Source organism: Oreochromis aureus, linkage group 5 (genome assembly GCF_013358895.1).
Source record: "Oreochromis aureus strain Israel breed Guangdong linkage group 5, ZZ_aureus, whole genome shotgun sequence".
Classification (NCBI taxonomy): domain Eukaryota; kingdom Metazoa; phylum Chordata; class Actinopteri; order Cichliformes; family Cichlidae; genus Oreochromis; species Oreochromis aureus.
In genome coordinates this window covers 16,879,037-16,896,161 of record NC_052946.1, presented here as the reverse complement: position 1 = coordinate 16,896,161, position 17,125 = coordinate 16,879,037, and the positions used below count along the sequence as shown (strand labels likewise).

At 38.8% G+C, this 17,125-nt stretch overlaps 1 protein-coding gene across 1 annotated transcript; it reads right to left on the bottom strand.

Annotated features, from left to right (window-relative positions):
• Positions 1 to 7,955, bottom strand: pmela (premelanosome protein a). Its single transcript, XM_031747986.2, has 12 exons — positions 7,799 to 7,955; positions 6,533 to 6,628; positions 6,303 to 6,449; positions 5,815 to 5,949; positions 4,277 to 4,438; positions 3,891 to 4,175; positions 3,079 to 3,807; positions 2,817 to 2,978; positions 2,331 to 2,433; positions 1,731 to 1,936; positions 1,537 to 1,627; positions 1 to 578 (listed from the first exon to the last, which is right to left on the bottom strand). Exons 1-12 carry the CDS (start codon positions 7,851 to 7,853, stop codon positions 428 to 430), a joined length of 2,322 nt encoding a protein of 773 aa, XP_031603846.1. The 5' UTR covers positions 7,854 to 7,955; the 3' UTR covers positions 1 to 427.
• Positions 7,956 to 17,125: the final 9,170 nt, after the last annotated feature.

Below are 17,125 nucleotides of genomic sequence, written 5' to 3'. Positions count from 1 at the left end.
TGGTGATAAAGTTCCATTTTATTAATTTCAGGGTATCAAATGATGTTCAGTTATACATTTTCTCTCATTTATATTGTAAAGACATTGAATGGAAATGTGCTAGTATTGATTTTTCAATAGGTTCAGTATATGTAGGCCACAAATAAGAGAATATGTTAGGACTTCTCTAAACTATCAGGTCCAATTAATACAAATATTATGGGTCAAAATAAATATCAATTTCCACTACAAATGCTTGAACACCTTAAACACACTTTTACACTTCCACAGTGACTCCTGATTCCTACATATCTTGTACATGGGGCTCATTGGTTCTGGTTTAATGGCAGAGAGTTACAGTGTCAGAGACAGTACAGACAGTATTCTGTTTATAGGCGATACGTTAGCAAATATTGTTGATGTTGAGTGCATTTATTAACGACAGTATTCACACAATCCTTCCCTGAAGCAGTGGACGGCTCTCTCCTGGTGACTGTCTACTCAGCAAGTTCCACAAGAGCAAAGGCACTGATGTTACTGCAGAGATGCCTCCATTATTAGCACGGTCTTCTCTCAGCGGCTGGTACTGCTTGAAACGCCTATTTAGAAAAATTGCACTTACAGCAATCTCACTTAAACAATCAACAATCAACATCAATCAGGAACAAACTGACAACTGTCTTTTCAACTTGGGTTTACCCCCCCCCCAAAACAAAAGAGGTGGTGGGTCTGACTGTTGAACTGATGCTAATTGGCTAACAACTTGTCAACCAGACAGATATTCCTCCTTTTTGGAACATAGTGTGACTAAGATTTACAAATATACATAATTTTTTATTAAATATGGCCCGACATGAGCGAAGAAGCCCATTAACTCGGCAAGAAAGTGTTTGCAGAGGTCAGAACAGGAACTGTTTTCCCATAGACTTCTATAGGACTGGAAGTCTTTGTGTAACCACAGCTATCGCCATCTGGTGGCCTTCAGAGAGAATGGGGGTTTAAGGCACTTAAGCTTAACCCTGCAGCGGTTTCATTTTTCTGGTTTTATAATGTCTGTGGGCTGCTCTCAGTCTTTGTGCCAAACTCAGCTAACACACCGGGCTGGCTATGGCACTTAATGTAGGAGACAGAGACCCAAAGTGGGTCGAATCAGTTTTCTTATCTAATTCTTGCAAAGAGAAATTGTAACTTTATAAAATATTGTATGATTCCACTAATGAAGGTGAAATTTATACTGGATATTGCAATATATGATTTATAATGCAATAAGCAGCCACTAGTGATGTTCCAAAAGAATCTATCCTTGGGCCTTTACTCCACCTATAACTGTTTATGCAATATTTAAAATGTAATATGAATATTCAGTTTTCCTGGTCAGCTCGACATCTCTTTTTAAATTAGGAATGTGTGGTCATTGCATGCATATTGATCCATGATTCCTGCGTAACATACAAAGAAACAAATATTCTATATAAATGTACATAAATTACAGATATATGGTTAAAATAATTTTTTTGCTTGAAGTCATGTCAGTATTGTTGACTATACAAAATTTACCTGTACATCAAACCAATACAGCAGACGACACAGGCGAGAACCATAACACCGAGCACCGTAGCAGCAGTTCCAGCTGGTGAACCACCGGAGGCTGAAAATGAAGCACGTAATGAGAAGAAATGAGAAATGAGAAGAAACAAAACCTGTAAATTAGCTAATTTTAGTTACTGGTTATTGTTTTTCCTTTTACTCACCTACTGACACACTGACTCTTGCACTTGCCATGGCAAGACTGACATCATTAGTCAGAGAGACATTAAGGCAGAATACTCCAGAGTCATTGAAGAACTGACGAAGGATCATCTGACAGTCTGGAGAGGGTGAGGCTGCATTACAGATGGTTTGCACCGGCGTGATACAGTCAGCATCAGAGATAACAGTGCAGACTTCACTTGGCAGACTACAGGAAGGAGAGATTGAGGATGCAGAGATGTTGTTGCAAGGAAAAAAATGAAGACTTGATGTATTAACTCTATAAAGATAATCTACTAAACAAAAAAAATGACACATAACAGTCTATTATGATAGTTTAGGTTTGTTGGACTGTGTTGATACTATAATGTTGTTGTCTGTAAATTTGTACATTGATTCATTAAAGTGGTCAGTTAGAGTTCGACAGGTGTTTGGATCGCATGTGTTTTGAGTTTTAATGAGAAGTCACAATGATTAGAAACTTACCTCACTGAATGTTTTCGGTTTGAGTGCAGTGTGAATAGAGATAGTGTTTAAAACTCCAGACTAAACTAAACTTCTATTGAATTAGCTTGTGCAGTCTTGATGAATGTTTTACTCACCTTCCCTGACAGGAAATAGTGACGTCCACAGCATTCTGATCCAACGCCGTCTCCAGTGACACAACGTTGGCCACCTGTACAATCTCAACACTTTCGATACCCTCTGCAGGTTTGAAACAGGATGAAAGAGAGATTTTAATATTACTAAAATTCTTTCTGTTAAAGCATTAGTGTCATGTATCGTATAGTAACCAAACTTGCACTGCAACAAAAACTATTTTTACTTAGAAAGTGGAGAAAAAGTTAGAGAGGTGATGTTAAGATGGTCTGGACACGTGCAGAGGAGAGAAAGTGGACATACTGGGCAAAAGGTGTGGAATATGAAGCTACCAGCTAGAAGGAAAAGAGGAAGACCAAAGAGGAAGATCATGGATGTAGTGATAGAGGACAAGCAGAGTGTCCTCTATCTTAGCAGGAGGATGCTAAGGATAAATGTAAATGCAATGTAAAGGGTGCAGGCTAAAGAAGAAGACTGTTGTGACTTACGAACAACATCAACAGATGTGGCGAGGGAGCCATAGCGGTAGACCATACAGTCAGCTGTCAGCTCTGGTGCTTGTCGTTTAGCCACAACGAGGGCAACCTGAGCTGGATCTGCTTCCATTTCAATCTGAACCTCACCTTCGGCTGGCGCAGCCTCGTCTTCAACTGCTCGTGGAAAAAAAACAGAGGATTGTGTTAACAGTTCTGTTAGAAGAGGAATCGTTTCCTTTCTTTATGGGTGTTTGAATTTACAGTATGTGCTCACCTGCAGCAGCTGCAGTAGCTGCAACTTCGTTCTCAGTTTCCACTGCTTCCACTTCTGTATTAACTACAGCTTCTTCTACAGCTGTGGGCTCAGTGGCAGCAGGCGCAACAACATTATCAGCAGGGGCTTGTGTTTCAGCTAGCGCAACGTCTGCAGCAGCAGCAGTAGCCTCTACAGCTTCAACACCATCTGCAGCTTCTTCCTCTGTAGCTCCATCTGTGATGGGAGCAACAGTGATGGTGTCAACCACCTCGACTTCTTCTCCTTCTGCAACAGGGGCAACTGAGGCAGCAGCAGCAGCATCAATCACAGCTACATCTTCAGTGGCAACTGTAACCTCTGCAGTATCATCTGCAGCAGCCGTATCAGCATCTGCTGGCTCTTCGGCTCCTGGTGCAACGGTGGCAGCAGGGACCACCTCTGCATCAGCTGCCTCCTGCTCTACCTCTGTGGCAGGAGCAGCAGTGTTGGCGGCAACAACGGCTGTATCTATTGCTGCAGGGGCCACCGAGGCAACTACCACGACCTCTGTGTCGGCATCAGCAGCCGCTTCTCCATCGTCTGTGTTTGCGTCTGCGGGCTGCACAGAAGCAGCCACTGGAGTGGCGTCTGAGGCGACAACATCAACAGCGATTGTATCTCCTCCTTCAACTGGGACAGCAGGGACAGCTTCCTGGGTGGAGGCCATAACAACTACTGCTGGGGCAGCAGAGGCATCAACAGGAGCGGCTGAAAGAAAAGCACAAAGCTGCTGAGCTAAACAGCATACATGTAGAAGGTAAAGAGTAGACTGGTGAGTTTTGAGATCTCACCAGCAGTGGGGTTTCCACAGTTATTGGGGATGCTCGCCATCAGAACCACCTGAGGCTTGAAGGTCCCAGCTGCAATGTATGTGTGTGTGACCGTGTGCTCCCTGGAGATCAGAGTTCCACTGTTGTCACCAAAGTCCCAAGTGAAGCTGATCTCTGCGTTGTTAAGGTACTGGCTGGGATCGTGGATGTTGACGGTAAAGCCAATAGCCTGGTTCTGGATGAAGTTCTGGTCGTTCTGATTTACATCATTGATTTGGGCCAGAGATATGGTAAATGGAACCTGGTCTAATGAGCAAAAAACAAAGAGCTGTCATGATGAGAGCTCTGAAAAGAAATACAGGATCATTTCCCTCAAATTGGAGCTTAGAAACTGTTTCAGTGTTCACCTGTGATGGTGAAGACTGTAGAGGCATATCCGAGGGGGATAAACCTGTTTCTGCCACGGCAGTGATAGATGACAACTTCCATGTTGTAGGAGCCCAGGGGAATGTTGTCTGTACCGATGGTGAGTGAAGAGGACGGTCCATCTGCCACCTGCCAGTAACGCCCTAAAACACAGTCACATTAGGGTGATTTCAAGGACAGTAGCACAATAATCAGTGAAGCCTGACATACAGGGTGGGGTCGACCACATAATCTGCTCATGATGAACATGGAAAAATGGGAAGCACTTGGTCCAAAATATCACTTGTTTCAAATAATGTTAATATCACAACATCAATTTTTTTTAATGAAAACATTTAAGCAAATCATTTCCCATGACCTGACTGATACAGATGAGATAAAGAACAGTCACATATGGTGAAGACTTCATTTTTTACATCTATTAGTAATCATTTATACTTAATAGCTGTCACCTTCATCCCAAAGTTGTGGAAATCTTTGGTTACAGCAGTTAAAAAATAAAGGTAAGCACAACAAACAATTAAGTAGCTTAAACAAGCAGGTATTATATGAGGTATATGACTGAATATGATTTTACAACTCCATACACAGTTCCGTGTATGGAGTTGTGAAACCATGCAATGGTTGTGTAGCAGGCAGAGAAAGGACCCAAATGTAGGATTCTGCAGACAGATGTCAACTCACTGGCAAATAGCAGATATAACGAAAAGTAAAACTGTAAAGTTGGTGCAAGTCGACTGAAAACAGCTAGGATGAAACAGTATAGTACTAGAATGTAAATCACTTCATAAACATAAAAACCCAAAACACTGGTTCATCAACCCAGGAACCATGAAACAGTTTCCTGAAAAATTGCTTAAAAATTTCTGTTTTCATAGTAAAAGTTGCTGCACCTGTTCTTACTCTAATCATATGAAATCCCATTATGCCATTTTTGTGTTTATTAAATTTTTCTCCCAAGTTTTGCTAATCAGAAAAAAAGATAATAAAGATTCTGGGATATTGCAGCCTCGTCATTATGGACGGGCCTCTGGGGTCTGATAAAGTCCCTGTGCCCCCTCAGCAGAGTTCTGCTGATAGACTTCGACTGTAAGTTAAGTTAGCAAAAAACAAAACAAAACATATTGCTATAAGTTATTGCAGTGCAAGGAAGACACTGAGCAAATGGATGGAGGTCAGACTTTGGGATGTACCCCTTATGTTTCTTTGAAACTTCAAGCATGACCGTACTCAAAATTTCCAAAACAATGTGTTGATGATATTCCATGCTTACACTCAACTGTTCAACTGTGTGATGAGTTCACTGAAGCGCTCCGGCACCCGGGGAAAAAAAGCTCTTGTTGGTCTCCTGCTTTGCCTCTGAAATCTAAGAAGTATATTTTTGCACTTTTATAGCTGTGGCTACATCTCCTTATGAGTGTACTGTGCGTATCTGGTTGATCCCTATGCCCCTCTGTCAGAGTTGGTAGCCCGGCCAGTTCATTTGGTCTGTCGCAGAGCCTGTGTAGCTGTAACTTACCCCATGTTTTCCACACAAACACATAGTGGGGCTTCCTGTTCTGGCTCCTGATGAAAGGTGTGCCGTCGGGGAAAACTCCGGTCCAATCAGTGTCCTGGTCTGGATACACAGCCTGACCCTCCTGATACTGTTTATCTGACACAGGTAGTAATCATCAATTAAACATGGAGGAAGACATATCTGGTACATTACAACTGTAGGACTTTAGTTTAACTATTGAAAAAACTACAAAATTGGTTTAGAATAACTTGGCTGTGTCACTGTGCTGCTGCTAAGCTCTTATGAGGTGATTTTGAGAAAAATAAAATAATTGCATGTTATGAACAGTAAAAAGTTCATATGTTCCAGAACGAACAACAACAACAATAATAATAATAACAACTTTTATCATGGAGTGAAAACAATTTAGAAAAGGTTCTGCAAAAGTTAAGTTGCTAATATTACATCTATGGCCTCTACTTTAAACCCCCCTTGGTAAGGTTTCCTACCATCGATGGTGCAGTTATTTGCCCAGACCACCTCTCCGCCTGGGAGCACCGTCTGGTTTGGTGGGAAATTCAGATTAATAGTGAAGCCCGCTTTTGCTCCAGTCAGGGTGGGGGCATCATTCTTGAGATCGAATGTTACGTTACCACCTGAAAAATAACAAGTCTTGTGAGTTAGCGTCTTATGATCTTAAATTTTTTTCTTTAATGAAAAGAAAAATCAATGAGCTCACCCAACCAGCAGTTTCTGAATCTTGGGTCTCCATCATTCCACACCGGGTACATGCGTGAGTTCCATGATCGATAACGAGTGAAGTGACTTCTCCGCCCTGTAAGAATTCATTGAAACTCTTTAGAAAAATAAATGGCACCATGCAGCATGTGTTATTCTGCCAGCTCCCACAACTTTAATTATGCCCATTAAATGTAGATACACATTCAGCTCAACATTGTAATCAAGTTAAACTCCTGTGGCCTTTTACATTTTAGACATAATTCTAAGTATGTATATATTTGTCAAGATACGGTGCAGTCTGCTCATGTTTCTTGGTATTGTTAAGGTGGAGGGGTGTCAGGGTTCTTGGCAGTGGGAGTCACAGGACCTGCAATCCCCCTCAATCCCTTTCATGTGACTATCAGCTGAGCAGCCACATCAGTAATCCCAGTGAGAGGAATGAGGGCTCCCAGACACTGACTCACTGCCCTTTTCTCCCAGATAGCGATGTGTTAGTGAATATGAAAAAGACACTCTGATATCTTTTTAGATATCACAGCCTAAAATATACCCACAGTGACATGATTAATGATTTTCAGAATTTAAAAGATAAAAATACCATTTTAGATGTTATAAATCACCTTTGAAATCCTAGAAGTCTAAAGTCATTAATCAAAATTGGCATAAAACATAGTGTAATGGTAGGAAATTGGACTGTGAAAATGTGTTTCTGGCACCTCCTTTTAACAGAATGCAGAGTGTGCTGGCATGAAACAAGCGTTAAATAGCTATCCAAAGAAAAGCTAAGCTTAAACAAGCTTGTAATTGGTGGACAAGAAGAAATGTGTTGATTTACTTCAGTCACAGTAATCCAGAGTAATCACTTTGCCTCTGCTGGTACAAAGTTCATGCATCACACATAGCAAATCACTCTGTCTTAACAAGAAACACATATTTAGCTCCCCAAATACTGTTTTTTTTTTAATCCCATCAGGTGATTAATATTTTTTTTTATTTATTTGTGGTTTTCCTATTTTTCTCTTTCATAAAAGTGGGCAATGAAATCAGTATAATTCCCGCAGGCTAAAAAAACAACATTAAAAAGGTGCTTTTAAAAGCTATTACCCTTTTTATCTCCTTATATGATTTTTTTTTTAAGAGTAAATATCAAAGAAGTTACTTTCTTCTTCTTCAGAGGTATATCTTTAGAAGAAAGAGGTATAAAACACACATTAAACAACATTTTGGTGTTCGTTCTTGTCTGTAATTTTGGATGTATACTCACTGGTTGCAGATATTGTAGTAGCAAATGCCAAAACAAGCAGCACCAAAGTTTTCATCGTGTGTTTGGTTTTCTCTCCTCTCTGAGCCCTGATCCTCGCCCTGCAGTCCTGATCCCCAACTCAACTCCCAGAGACTTAACAAAAGTCTCCTTACCCTCTTTAAGAAGGGCCTGGACCTCAATTACCATAAAGTTTCTTCTACCCTCTGACATCACTGGGAGTCTGCAAATTGGCACCTCCCCCTTTTTAGGAAGAGTAAGTAGAGTTTTATTAGCTTCAGTTGTATTTGGCAAAACTGTGGCTTTTATTCATAACTTTTACCATTGATAAAGTTGTATTATTACATTTTTAATCTTACCTGAGCTAGCTGGTTTATTTCCTTTGAACTGTTGTAATTGGAGAGCCTCATTTTAGCCATATTTCATCACTTTTTTTTTCAGATTCTGCTTGTTTAGTGTCAAAAATCTCCAGAACTCAAGAAACTGTACAGAGAACATATTTGTGGATAAAATGCATGTTAACAATTCACATCCTTAATAAGTGCATACTGGAAAAATCAATGGATCCTGTCTGCACATTGTAAATACAAATGTTTGCAATACCTGTTTCAGGATGGAGTGTGGAGAGCTGTGTGCGAAGCTTGATGCATGTCTGTGTTTGACATATGACCTTACAGCTATGTGGGTATGGGCATCACAAGATGAGTGTGTGGACTGCAGATCAATAGCATCCTTTTATTTCCTCTGTATCCCGGTGTTCACCTCGGGCTGCTGCAGCTCAGAGAATCTGCAGCATAGATGACACACCCAAGCTCAGATCTCACACGGTGCAGAGTTTCATGCAGCAGAGGATCACGAATACTTTTGGCAGAAATAGTAGTAGTACGAGTTACTAAAAAGAAACAGCTGAAGGAAAATTTTGTTAGTTTAATTTAGTTTAACTGCCAACAAATCAGTAACATGACTGGGTATAAAAAGAGCATCTTGGAGATGCAGAAGGACAGTGGGAATAGGAGAAAAGTAAGCTTGAGGCCAAAAATCAGCAGCACTGCATTAACAACATGATCCTGTCATGGAAATAACTGCATGAGCTCAGGAACACTTCCAGAACTCATTGTCTGTGAAGACATGGTCCAGAAATGCTGCCAATGTCTCTGGGATAAAGATCATTTAAAACTGACTGAGGCAAAATTTCAAACTGTTCCGTAGTCAGAGGAATCAAGATTGGGAAAATCTCTGGACTAAAGAGGAGACAGATTTTTTTCAGTTTAAACAATTTAATGTTTTCAGTTTTAATTGAAAATAAAATGTGAGTTTATTAGATCTGCAAATTTTCTAAATTTGTTTTTATTTTCATTTTTTTTTTACAGCTTTCCACCTGAGGCTGTATTTCATAAAACTGTTAAAGAGGAGGAAAAACACTTTTCAGACTAATTTATTACTTATTACACACAAAATACATTCAGGTATAACAAGTAACTAAATCAGTAAGAAGGTAAAGTGTAAAGTGACTGCTTCCCTGCTTTTAGTATCACCCACTTTCTAATTTTCCATTTTCAGTTGTTTTATTAATTGTTTTTTTTTTTTGTTTTTTTTTTTTTATTATTTGTTTCCACTTTGTGTAAATAAATTCTTATACTTTATACAGAGTGAACTTAATACCGAGTCATTTTGACAGTGATGTTCTCTCATGCCCGTGAGACTATTCAGGCTGCACTACATGTGACCCCTCATGTGCTCCTCAACAGAGTTCAGGAGGAGCAAAAGGCCTCACATGGAGCACCTGACTTAACATACCACATACCATAAATAGGCTCATTTAGTCTCTACTTTTTATTATTTTAATAAATTTGTTCCTGGGTTTTGGAGAATTTATGGAATTAACACAGAACCTTGTTTCGTGAAATCTGATCATTTTCTGCACAAATTATTTGACATTATAAATATTTCTCAATTGCACTTAACAACAAGGCCTGTAAAGCCTGGAATCCTCAAAAACTATTTCAGCACAATCAATATAGAGTGTGTCAACAAAACTGAAGTCAAACAGTCACACAGGCTTCTCTTTTCACGCACTATTAGAAACTGAGGGATGTGATTTAGAACTGACCCCAAACCAGATCAATAAAGCCATCTGGTATATGAAAAGTACCAGACTAGACAGTCAAATCAGTTCATGGCCACAGCAGCCATCAGTAGTCATTCAGCGTGTTCAAATGGCTTAAAACAAACTCTCCTCATTTTTTTTTTTTCATCGTTTGTATTTTTCCACTAGACTAACACAAAAAGAAAATTTGCCTAAAGAGAAACCTCAAACCAAGGTAAACACGTACAGCACAAATACTTCTACAAACACAAAACTTCCACTGATACATGATGGAGCATGTAGTGCAGAACAATCAGCAGGCTAATCTGCTGTATACAGGACCTGCGCCAAGGCTGCTCATGATTCACCATCAGATTATTCAGGCTGTGGGAGATCTCCTGACAGGAAACTTGCTTCCTAATTACCTCTGTCCACACAGATTATGAAACCAACTCCTCTAAACTGCAGGGAGAACGGGGAAAATCTGAATCCTCCTCCAGACACAGAAAAATATTCAGACATGTTACATGCGTCACTTTCTGTGGATCAGTCGTAATTTTACTGATGAGTGATCGGAGAATAAAAATACTCTCATGAAATGAGAACTAACATCTTTGCCGTGCTGAAAGACGTCACTTCACATATAAATATGCAACGTGAAGACGTGTTGGGCCTGCGGGCTTCGATCATGTGCAGTACTGGAATGAATGCTTTCTGTGTCTCTTAGCACCAAATGAGGGTGTTTCTTCATGCCGCAGGGGGAACCTACTGACTTAAACACAATTGCGGTTAAAATTTTAGATCAATATTGACCTTCTTTAAAGCAGACATGTGGCATACCAGAGAAGAACACGAATGTTACCGATAACATTAACAATGAATGTGTGTCTTTCAACAACTCTGCAGCATAATCATATAACACCAGATTAGATCTACTACTGTTTACACTCTTTACACTCATAATTTTGCTAATGTGATAAATCAAAATACTCTTACCATCACTAAATCCTTACAGATTTAAAGGTTTGTGACATTGGCACTGTGAAATAATCACTACCAACAACCATGCCACATTTAAATTCACTTTACCCACCTGTTTTCCTCATTCTGACGTCTAGTTTGAATTTCCGCGGGTTGCTTTGACCATGTCTATGTGCCCAAATGCAATGAGTTGCTGTTATGTGATTAGCTGATTATTTATTTGCATTAATGAGCAGTTCAGCCTGTTTGCCGAATGAGGATGATGGTGAGTGTATAGCTCTATATAACAAAGTACTGTATTTGACAGACCTGTTAAAGTCTTCCATTATAACTTTATCACAGCCAACAGGTGTAATTTAAAAAAAAAAAAAGGGTACTACTTATGCCCTGGTTAGAGGCTAGCTCAGGGTTCCTTGTTGTTCACAAACCACAGGCAAGCTTTAACTGGTACCCAGCAGGTCATTTTGGCCCCTGAGGTGAAGAAAGTGTTAAATCCAGTTGCCCCTTTGAAAGAACACAAAGGATCTGCAGGTGGACACACATGACCAGACCTTTTTCAAAGGTATTATTTGAGTACACATGTGTCCTATTACACTGTTAATGCTGCACTGCGTTGAGGAATAATTGCTATATCAGATCCATCATTATGTCTGTTAGTTTAGTTTTTCAATCAAAACAGAGAGCAAGAGAAAAACAGTTAAAAAACAGAACTTGGAAAGCATTGCTCCAGAATCCAGTGGGTCATTACAAACACATCCTGCCACTAAAAGGAGCAAATTGTTCTTCTTTTTTTTTCACTCTCACCGTGTTTGAATAACTTAGAAAGTAAAACGTCTTAGGATTAGGAAAAGAGCTTTCTAACTTTTAAAATTGCTGTATGCGTGACCATAAGATGCAGAAGATATATTATAGATGTGAAGACAACTAATGTTTTTATTATGCGAAACACAATGTTGGCTAGATTCATAGATAGAAAGACAGATTCATGAAATAGTATGCCTTCTGTACACTTTATAATCTGTTCTAGTCTTTCCGACTAGTGATGTTCGATTCATGAACGAATCGTTCAATACTCGAGAATCACTTTACTGACTTGTGAATCATGATTCACAAGCGCAACTGACTCACTGACTCATCCCTGTTGCTGTTAGCAAACTAATTCCATTAGTAGAAATATATCTAGCTTATAATTAAAATTGTGGGGGAAAAAACAACAGCCAGTTTCTTAACAAAAACATTTCTGCTCTGAACTGGAAGAAAAAACCCTGAGTAGAAGCTCACATCAAGACAATAGCTCCTCAGTTCACAGTAGCATCGCTCAGCTAGCATGCTAACAGCACATTTGAGGGGTTTTTTTTGTTTTTTTTTTAAATTTAATAAACTTTATTTATCACATTTTACACATACAGTCAAGTAAAACAGGAATTACATAAAGTATAACAATGTGGTATTATAATGAGAAACAAAGAGAGTGACAGTAACAGTGAAATAAAAGTGAGTACAAAAAATAAAATAAAGGGGAACACAAATAAACAAAAGTTTGCAAGAGCCAAAATCAAGCAGTTTCAAACGGTTACAGATGTTAACAGTCTTGAGAGCCTTAGTGTTTTTTGATGAGGAGATTGTCCTTATATATTGTGCAAGCTCCATTTTTAATACAAGAAGTTCAGGCTTTCTGCCGAGGACTTTGCTTTTGTGTATGTGAAATTTTGCCAAAAATAAAACCAAATTTATAAAGAAGAAAGCATCATTGTCCTTGTCTTTAAAATTATAATAGCCAAAGATAACATCCTTATAGTATAGTTGAAAATTAGGGAGAACAGAGTCAGTAATAAACTTGTGGAAGTCCTTCCAGAATTTACATGTAAATTTACATGCCCAAAACAAATGAGAAACTGTTTCAGGTTGCTCTTGACAGAAGGTACAATTTACATTTATTTCAGCCACAAATTTGGACAAATATTGTTTGGTGGGGTAAAACTTATGAATCAACTTAAAGGAAATCTCTTTAATTTTGTTCGTTAAGAAAAACCTTTGTGGTAACGTCCAAACTTTTTTCCATTCAATATCTGTTACAAAATTGGCCCAATAAAATATGGCTGATGGAACAGAGACCATTGCATCCTGAAAGAGAGATCTTATTCTGGTATTTATAGACTTATGAGAGGAAAAGCAAACATTGCCAAGACAGGAATGTAGTACATCCGGGGGAGTGACCTGTAGTGGAGGACTGAGGGAGCATCTGAGTAACATGGACAGACCAGATGGGATGGCATCGAACACTATTGAGAATTCTTTAGGCGTTATCGGTACATTGTATCTCCTGAGGAATTCAGAGTAATTATATAGGAGTCCATCTTCTCTATATAACTGACTAACCAAGATTATTCCATTATTAAACCAGTTATTTAAAAAAAGCATTTTATTTTTATAAATAATATTGCAGTTATTCCAAATAAAACAGTTTTGTGGAGAGAAATTGTGTTTGTAAATCAGTGCCCATGCCAAAAGAATTTGTTGATGAAAGTGAGAAAGTTTCAGTGGTATTTTTGGAATACTATAATTGCAGAGCAGTAGGAAGTTAAGGCCGCCTAAATTAGAGAAGACATGATGTGAGATAAAGTTCCAGATAGAGGTGGGATTTTTTAAATACTTTTTAATCCAGTTTATTTTAAAGGTGTTGTTAAGAGCACCGAAATCAATAAAATTTATACCTCCTTTATCATATGAATTTAAAGCTACTGATTTACGCAAGTAGTGAGTTTTATTTTTCCATAAAAAATTGTATAATAATTTGTTAATTGACTTACAGGTTGTATTATCAACATGTAGTGACTGGGCAGCATAGGTTAGACGGGAGATACCTTCAGCCTTCGATAGCAGAACTCTACCCTTCAACGACAGGTCTCGCTGTAGCCAATGATTAAAGATTTTTGGGGATTTATCTATAATAGGAGCGAAGTTTGTGGAACATCTGGATTGCTCATTTTTTATAATTTGAATTCCAAGGTATCTTACAGAGTTTCTTACAGGTATTCCATGAATTGAAGTTGCTAAACAACTTTTAACTGGTAGAAGTTCACATTTATGCAGGTTGAGTGAAAGTCCGGAGGCTTTAGAGAATGGCTGTATATTGTTAATGGCCACTGACACTTGCGAGGCGTCTCTGAGGAAGAGAGCTGTATCATCTGCCAGCTGACTTATGAGTATTTCTCTGTCAGCAATGACCAGGCCTTTTAAAGAACTGAGTTTAATGTGTGAATTAAGAAGTTGCACAGAAAGAAGGAATAAATATACGGATAGGGGGCAACCCTGCCTCACTCCACGCTTTAGAGAGAATCTTGGGGAAGTACCAGTGGCAAGCTTTATGGAGCTGTTACTATTGGAATACAGTGTCCGAACGGCATTACAGAAGGACTGACCAAACCCAAATTTATTTAAAGCAGTAAAAATAAACTCATGCTCTAAGGAGTCGAACGCCTTGTAAAAGTCTAAAAAAAGAATAAGACTATCATCCTGTACAAGTTCTGGGTAATCTATTATATCTAAAATTAATCTTATGTTGTTTGAGATATGACGATTCTGCATGAAACCAGACTGACTCTCATCAATAACTTTATCTAATACAGGTTTCATTCTATTAGCCAGAATTTGTGCCAATATCTTATAATCATTATTCAGTAAAGAGATTGGTCGCCAATTGTCTAAGAGCAAAGGATCCTTTCCTGGTTTTGGAATGAGGGTGATCAAACCTTGACATAAAGTGGGAGGGAGTGCACCTCTATCCATACTTTCCTTAAAAACTTCTAAAAGAAATGGGGCTAAACTGTCAGCGAACTGTTTGTAAAACTCGGCAGTAAGGCCGTCAGTTCCAGGTGATTTGTTAATCTTTAGATGTTTTATAGCATCTGCAACCTCGATCAAAGAAATTGATCTGTCGCAGAGCTGACTATCCTCCTCATTCAGCTGAGTAATTTTGTCTAAAGAATTAAAAAAAGTTAGACAAGCTTCAGGGCAATAACTAGAAGAATAAAGTTTGCAATAAAAGTTTGAACAATATTTTGCTATGGTATCCTTATCATTAGAAATTGTCCCATTAATATTTAGTTGTAGAATGGAGTTGGTGTTAGATTGATGCTTTTCAAGTCTGAAAAAATAGGCTGAATTCTGCTCTCCTTCTTCGAGCCATTTTCTGCGAGACCGAATAAATGCTCCGTCAGCTTTGCGTTTGTAAATCTCATCTAACCTATGCTGCAAGTCAACCAGTTCTATCTTATCAGATTCACTGAGAGTGTCTATTGGTTTGGAAGTAAGGCATGTGATCTTTTGTATCACTTGCGTCTCATCAGATCTTCTTTTTTTTTGCCAAATCACTGCTATATTTTCTAAAGAATTTTCCAATTTCATATTTCAAAAGTTCCCAGTTGCTACAAAATGTATTATCTGTGAGAGCTTTATTCCAATAAAGTTTAATGAATCTCTGAACTTCACAAATCACTTCTTTATGCTCAAGAATGGTACTATTTAGCTTCCAGTAAGAGGTTTTAGTGATTAGGGAGGATGACAACGGGACTGATAAACTAACCATTTTGTGGTCTGAGAGTGGTGTAGGATAAATATCTGTTTTAACTTTTTCTAAATCTTTTGAGATAAGCCAAAAATCGATACGTGAGTGTCTGGTTTGAGTCTTATTACACCATGTATAAGCTATCTGAGATGAATGAGAATCCCTCCAAGAATCGATTAAGTTGAATCTTTGTGCAAAGAGTCTTATGAATGAGTTAGAGTCTGAACTTCTAGAAGGCCATCTGTCCAAATAGCTGTTAAACACTGTATTAAAGTCTCCACCAAAAATAATAAAAGAATTGGGATATTTAGATAACCAGCGCAGTAGGCGCTCCTCCAACCTATCAAAATATAGTTTATTCTCCCTCTGACAGTTAAAACCATACACATTGACTAAAATATAGATAGACTGAGCAGCCTCAACTATTAGAAAAATGTAATGACCATCTTTATCTATGTCAGAATTCAAGATTTTACCATTAAATCTTCCTTTAAGTATGCAAACACCAGCAGCACGCTCTGTACCATGGGATCATCTCACTATTGCGATCTCCAAAATGTTTTTTCTTGTTCTGTTGAATGAGACTCTTGTAGCACATTTGAGTTACTCACCTCCTCCCTTGCTGTGCTGAATCATAGCATAAGCGAATCACTCAGGACTCACTAACCCCCTCCCTCCTGGCTCACAGCTCAAATGAGTTGAACGAATCACCGAATCACTCACCCCCTCCCTCCTGGCTCACAGCTCAAACGAGTTGAACGAATCACTCACTCACTCACCCACTCACCCCCTCCCTCCTGGATCACAGCTCAAACGAGTTGAACGAATCACCGAATCACTCACCCCCTCCCTCCTGGCTCACAGCTCAAATGAGTTGAACGAATCACCGAATCACTCACCCCCTCCCTCCTGGCTCACAGCTCAAACGAGATGAACGAATCACTCACTCACTCACCCCCTCCCTTCCTGTTACGAATCACTCACTCACTCACCCCCTCCCTCCTGGCTCACAGCTTCTTCTTCTTCTTCTTGGTTGGCAACCAATGTTAAAGCGCTTTACCGCCCCCTGGCTCACAGCTCAGTGGACATTTAGATGAGAAAATATATATTTGACTCATTTAAGCAAAATATCAATAAAATAAAATAAAAATAAATAAATGTTCCCTTTAGAATTTTTTTTGCTCTTTTTTGCTCTAAAGAAAATAGTTGTTTTCTTTTACAATCATTCATCTTAGCAGTAGGATTTACATTAAAAGAGAAACAAATTAAGTTTGAGTGAAAATATACACTTTTGCACTCTCTGGTCAACTGACTCAGTGACTCAAATGACTCAAGAAACCCGATTCACTTTGGTGAGTGAAACTCGATTCAGTAAAAATAATCGAATTTACCATCACTATTTCCGACGCAGTTTACGTATAACGACGTCGCCGTTCAACCATGTGACCTGTGAGGGTGTTTGTTAAGTGTATCCGTGTTATCCCGATACGACACCCCTCTATAGCACGACTTGCACCCTTTTGTTAAACAGAAGCTAAGAATTTAAAATTAGCCGATAAAAAAAATGTTTTAAAATTATTTATTTAATCGATAAGAGCAGTACCATGCATAACAATTTTTGAAATAGGACTCAAAGTGAAAAGCCTTTAGACGACCGCCCACCTACACCTATCGGTGTGTCTGGAACACAAAAACG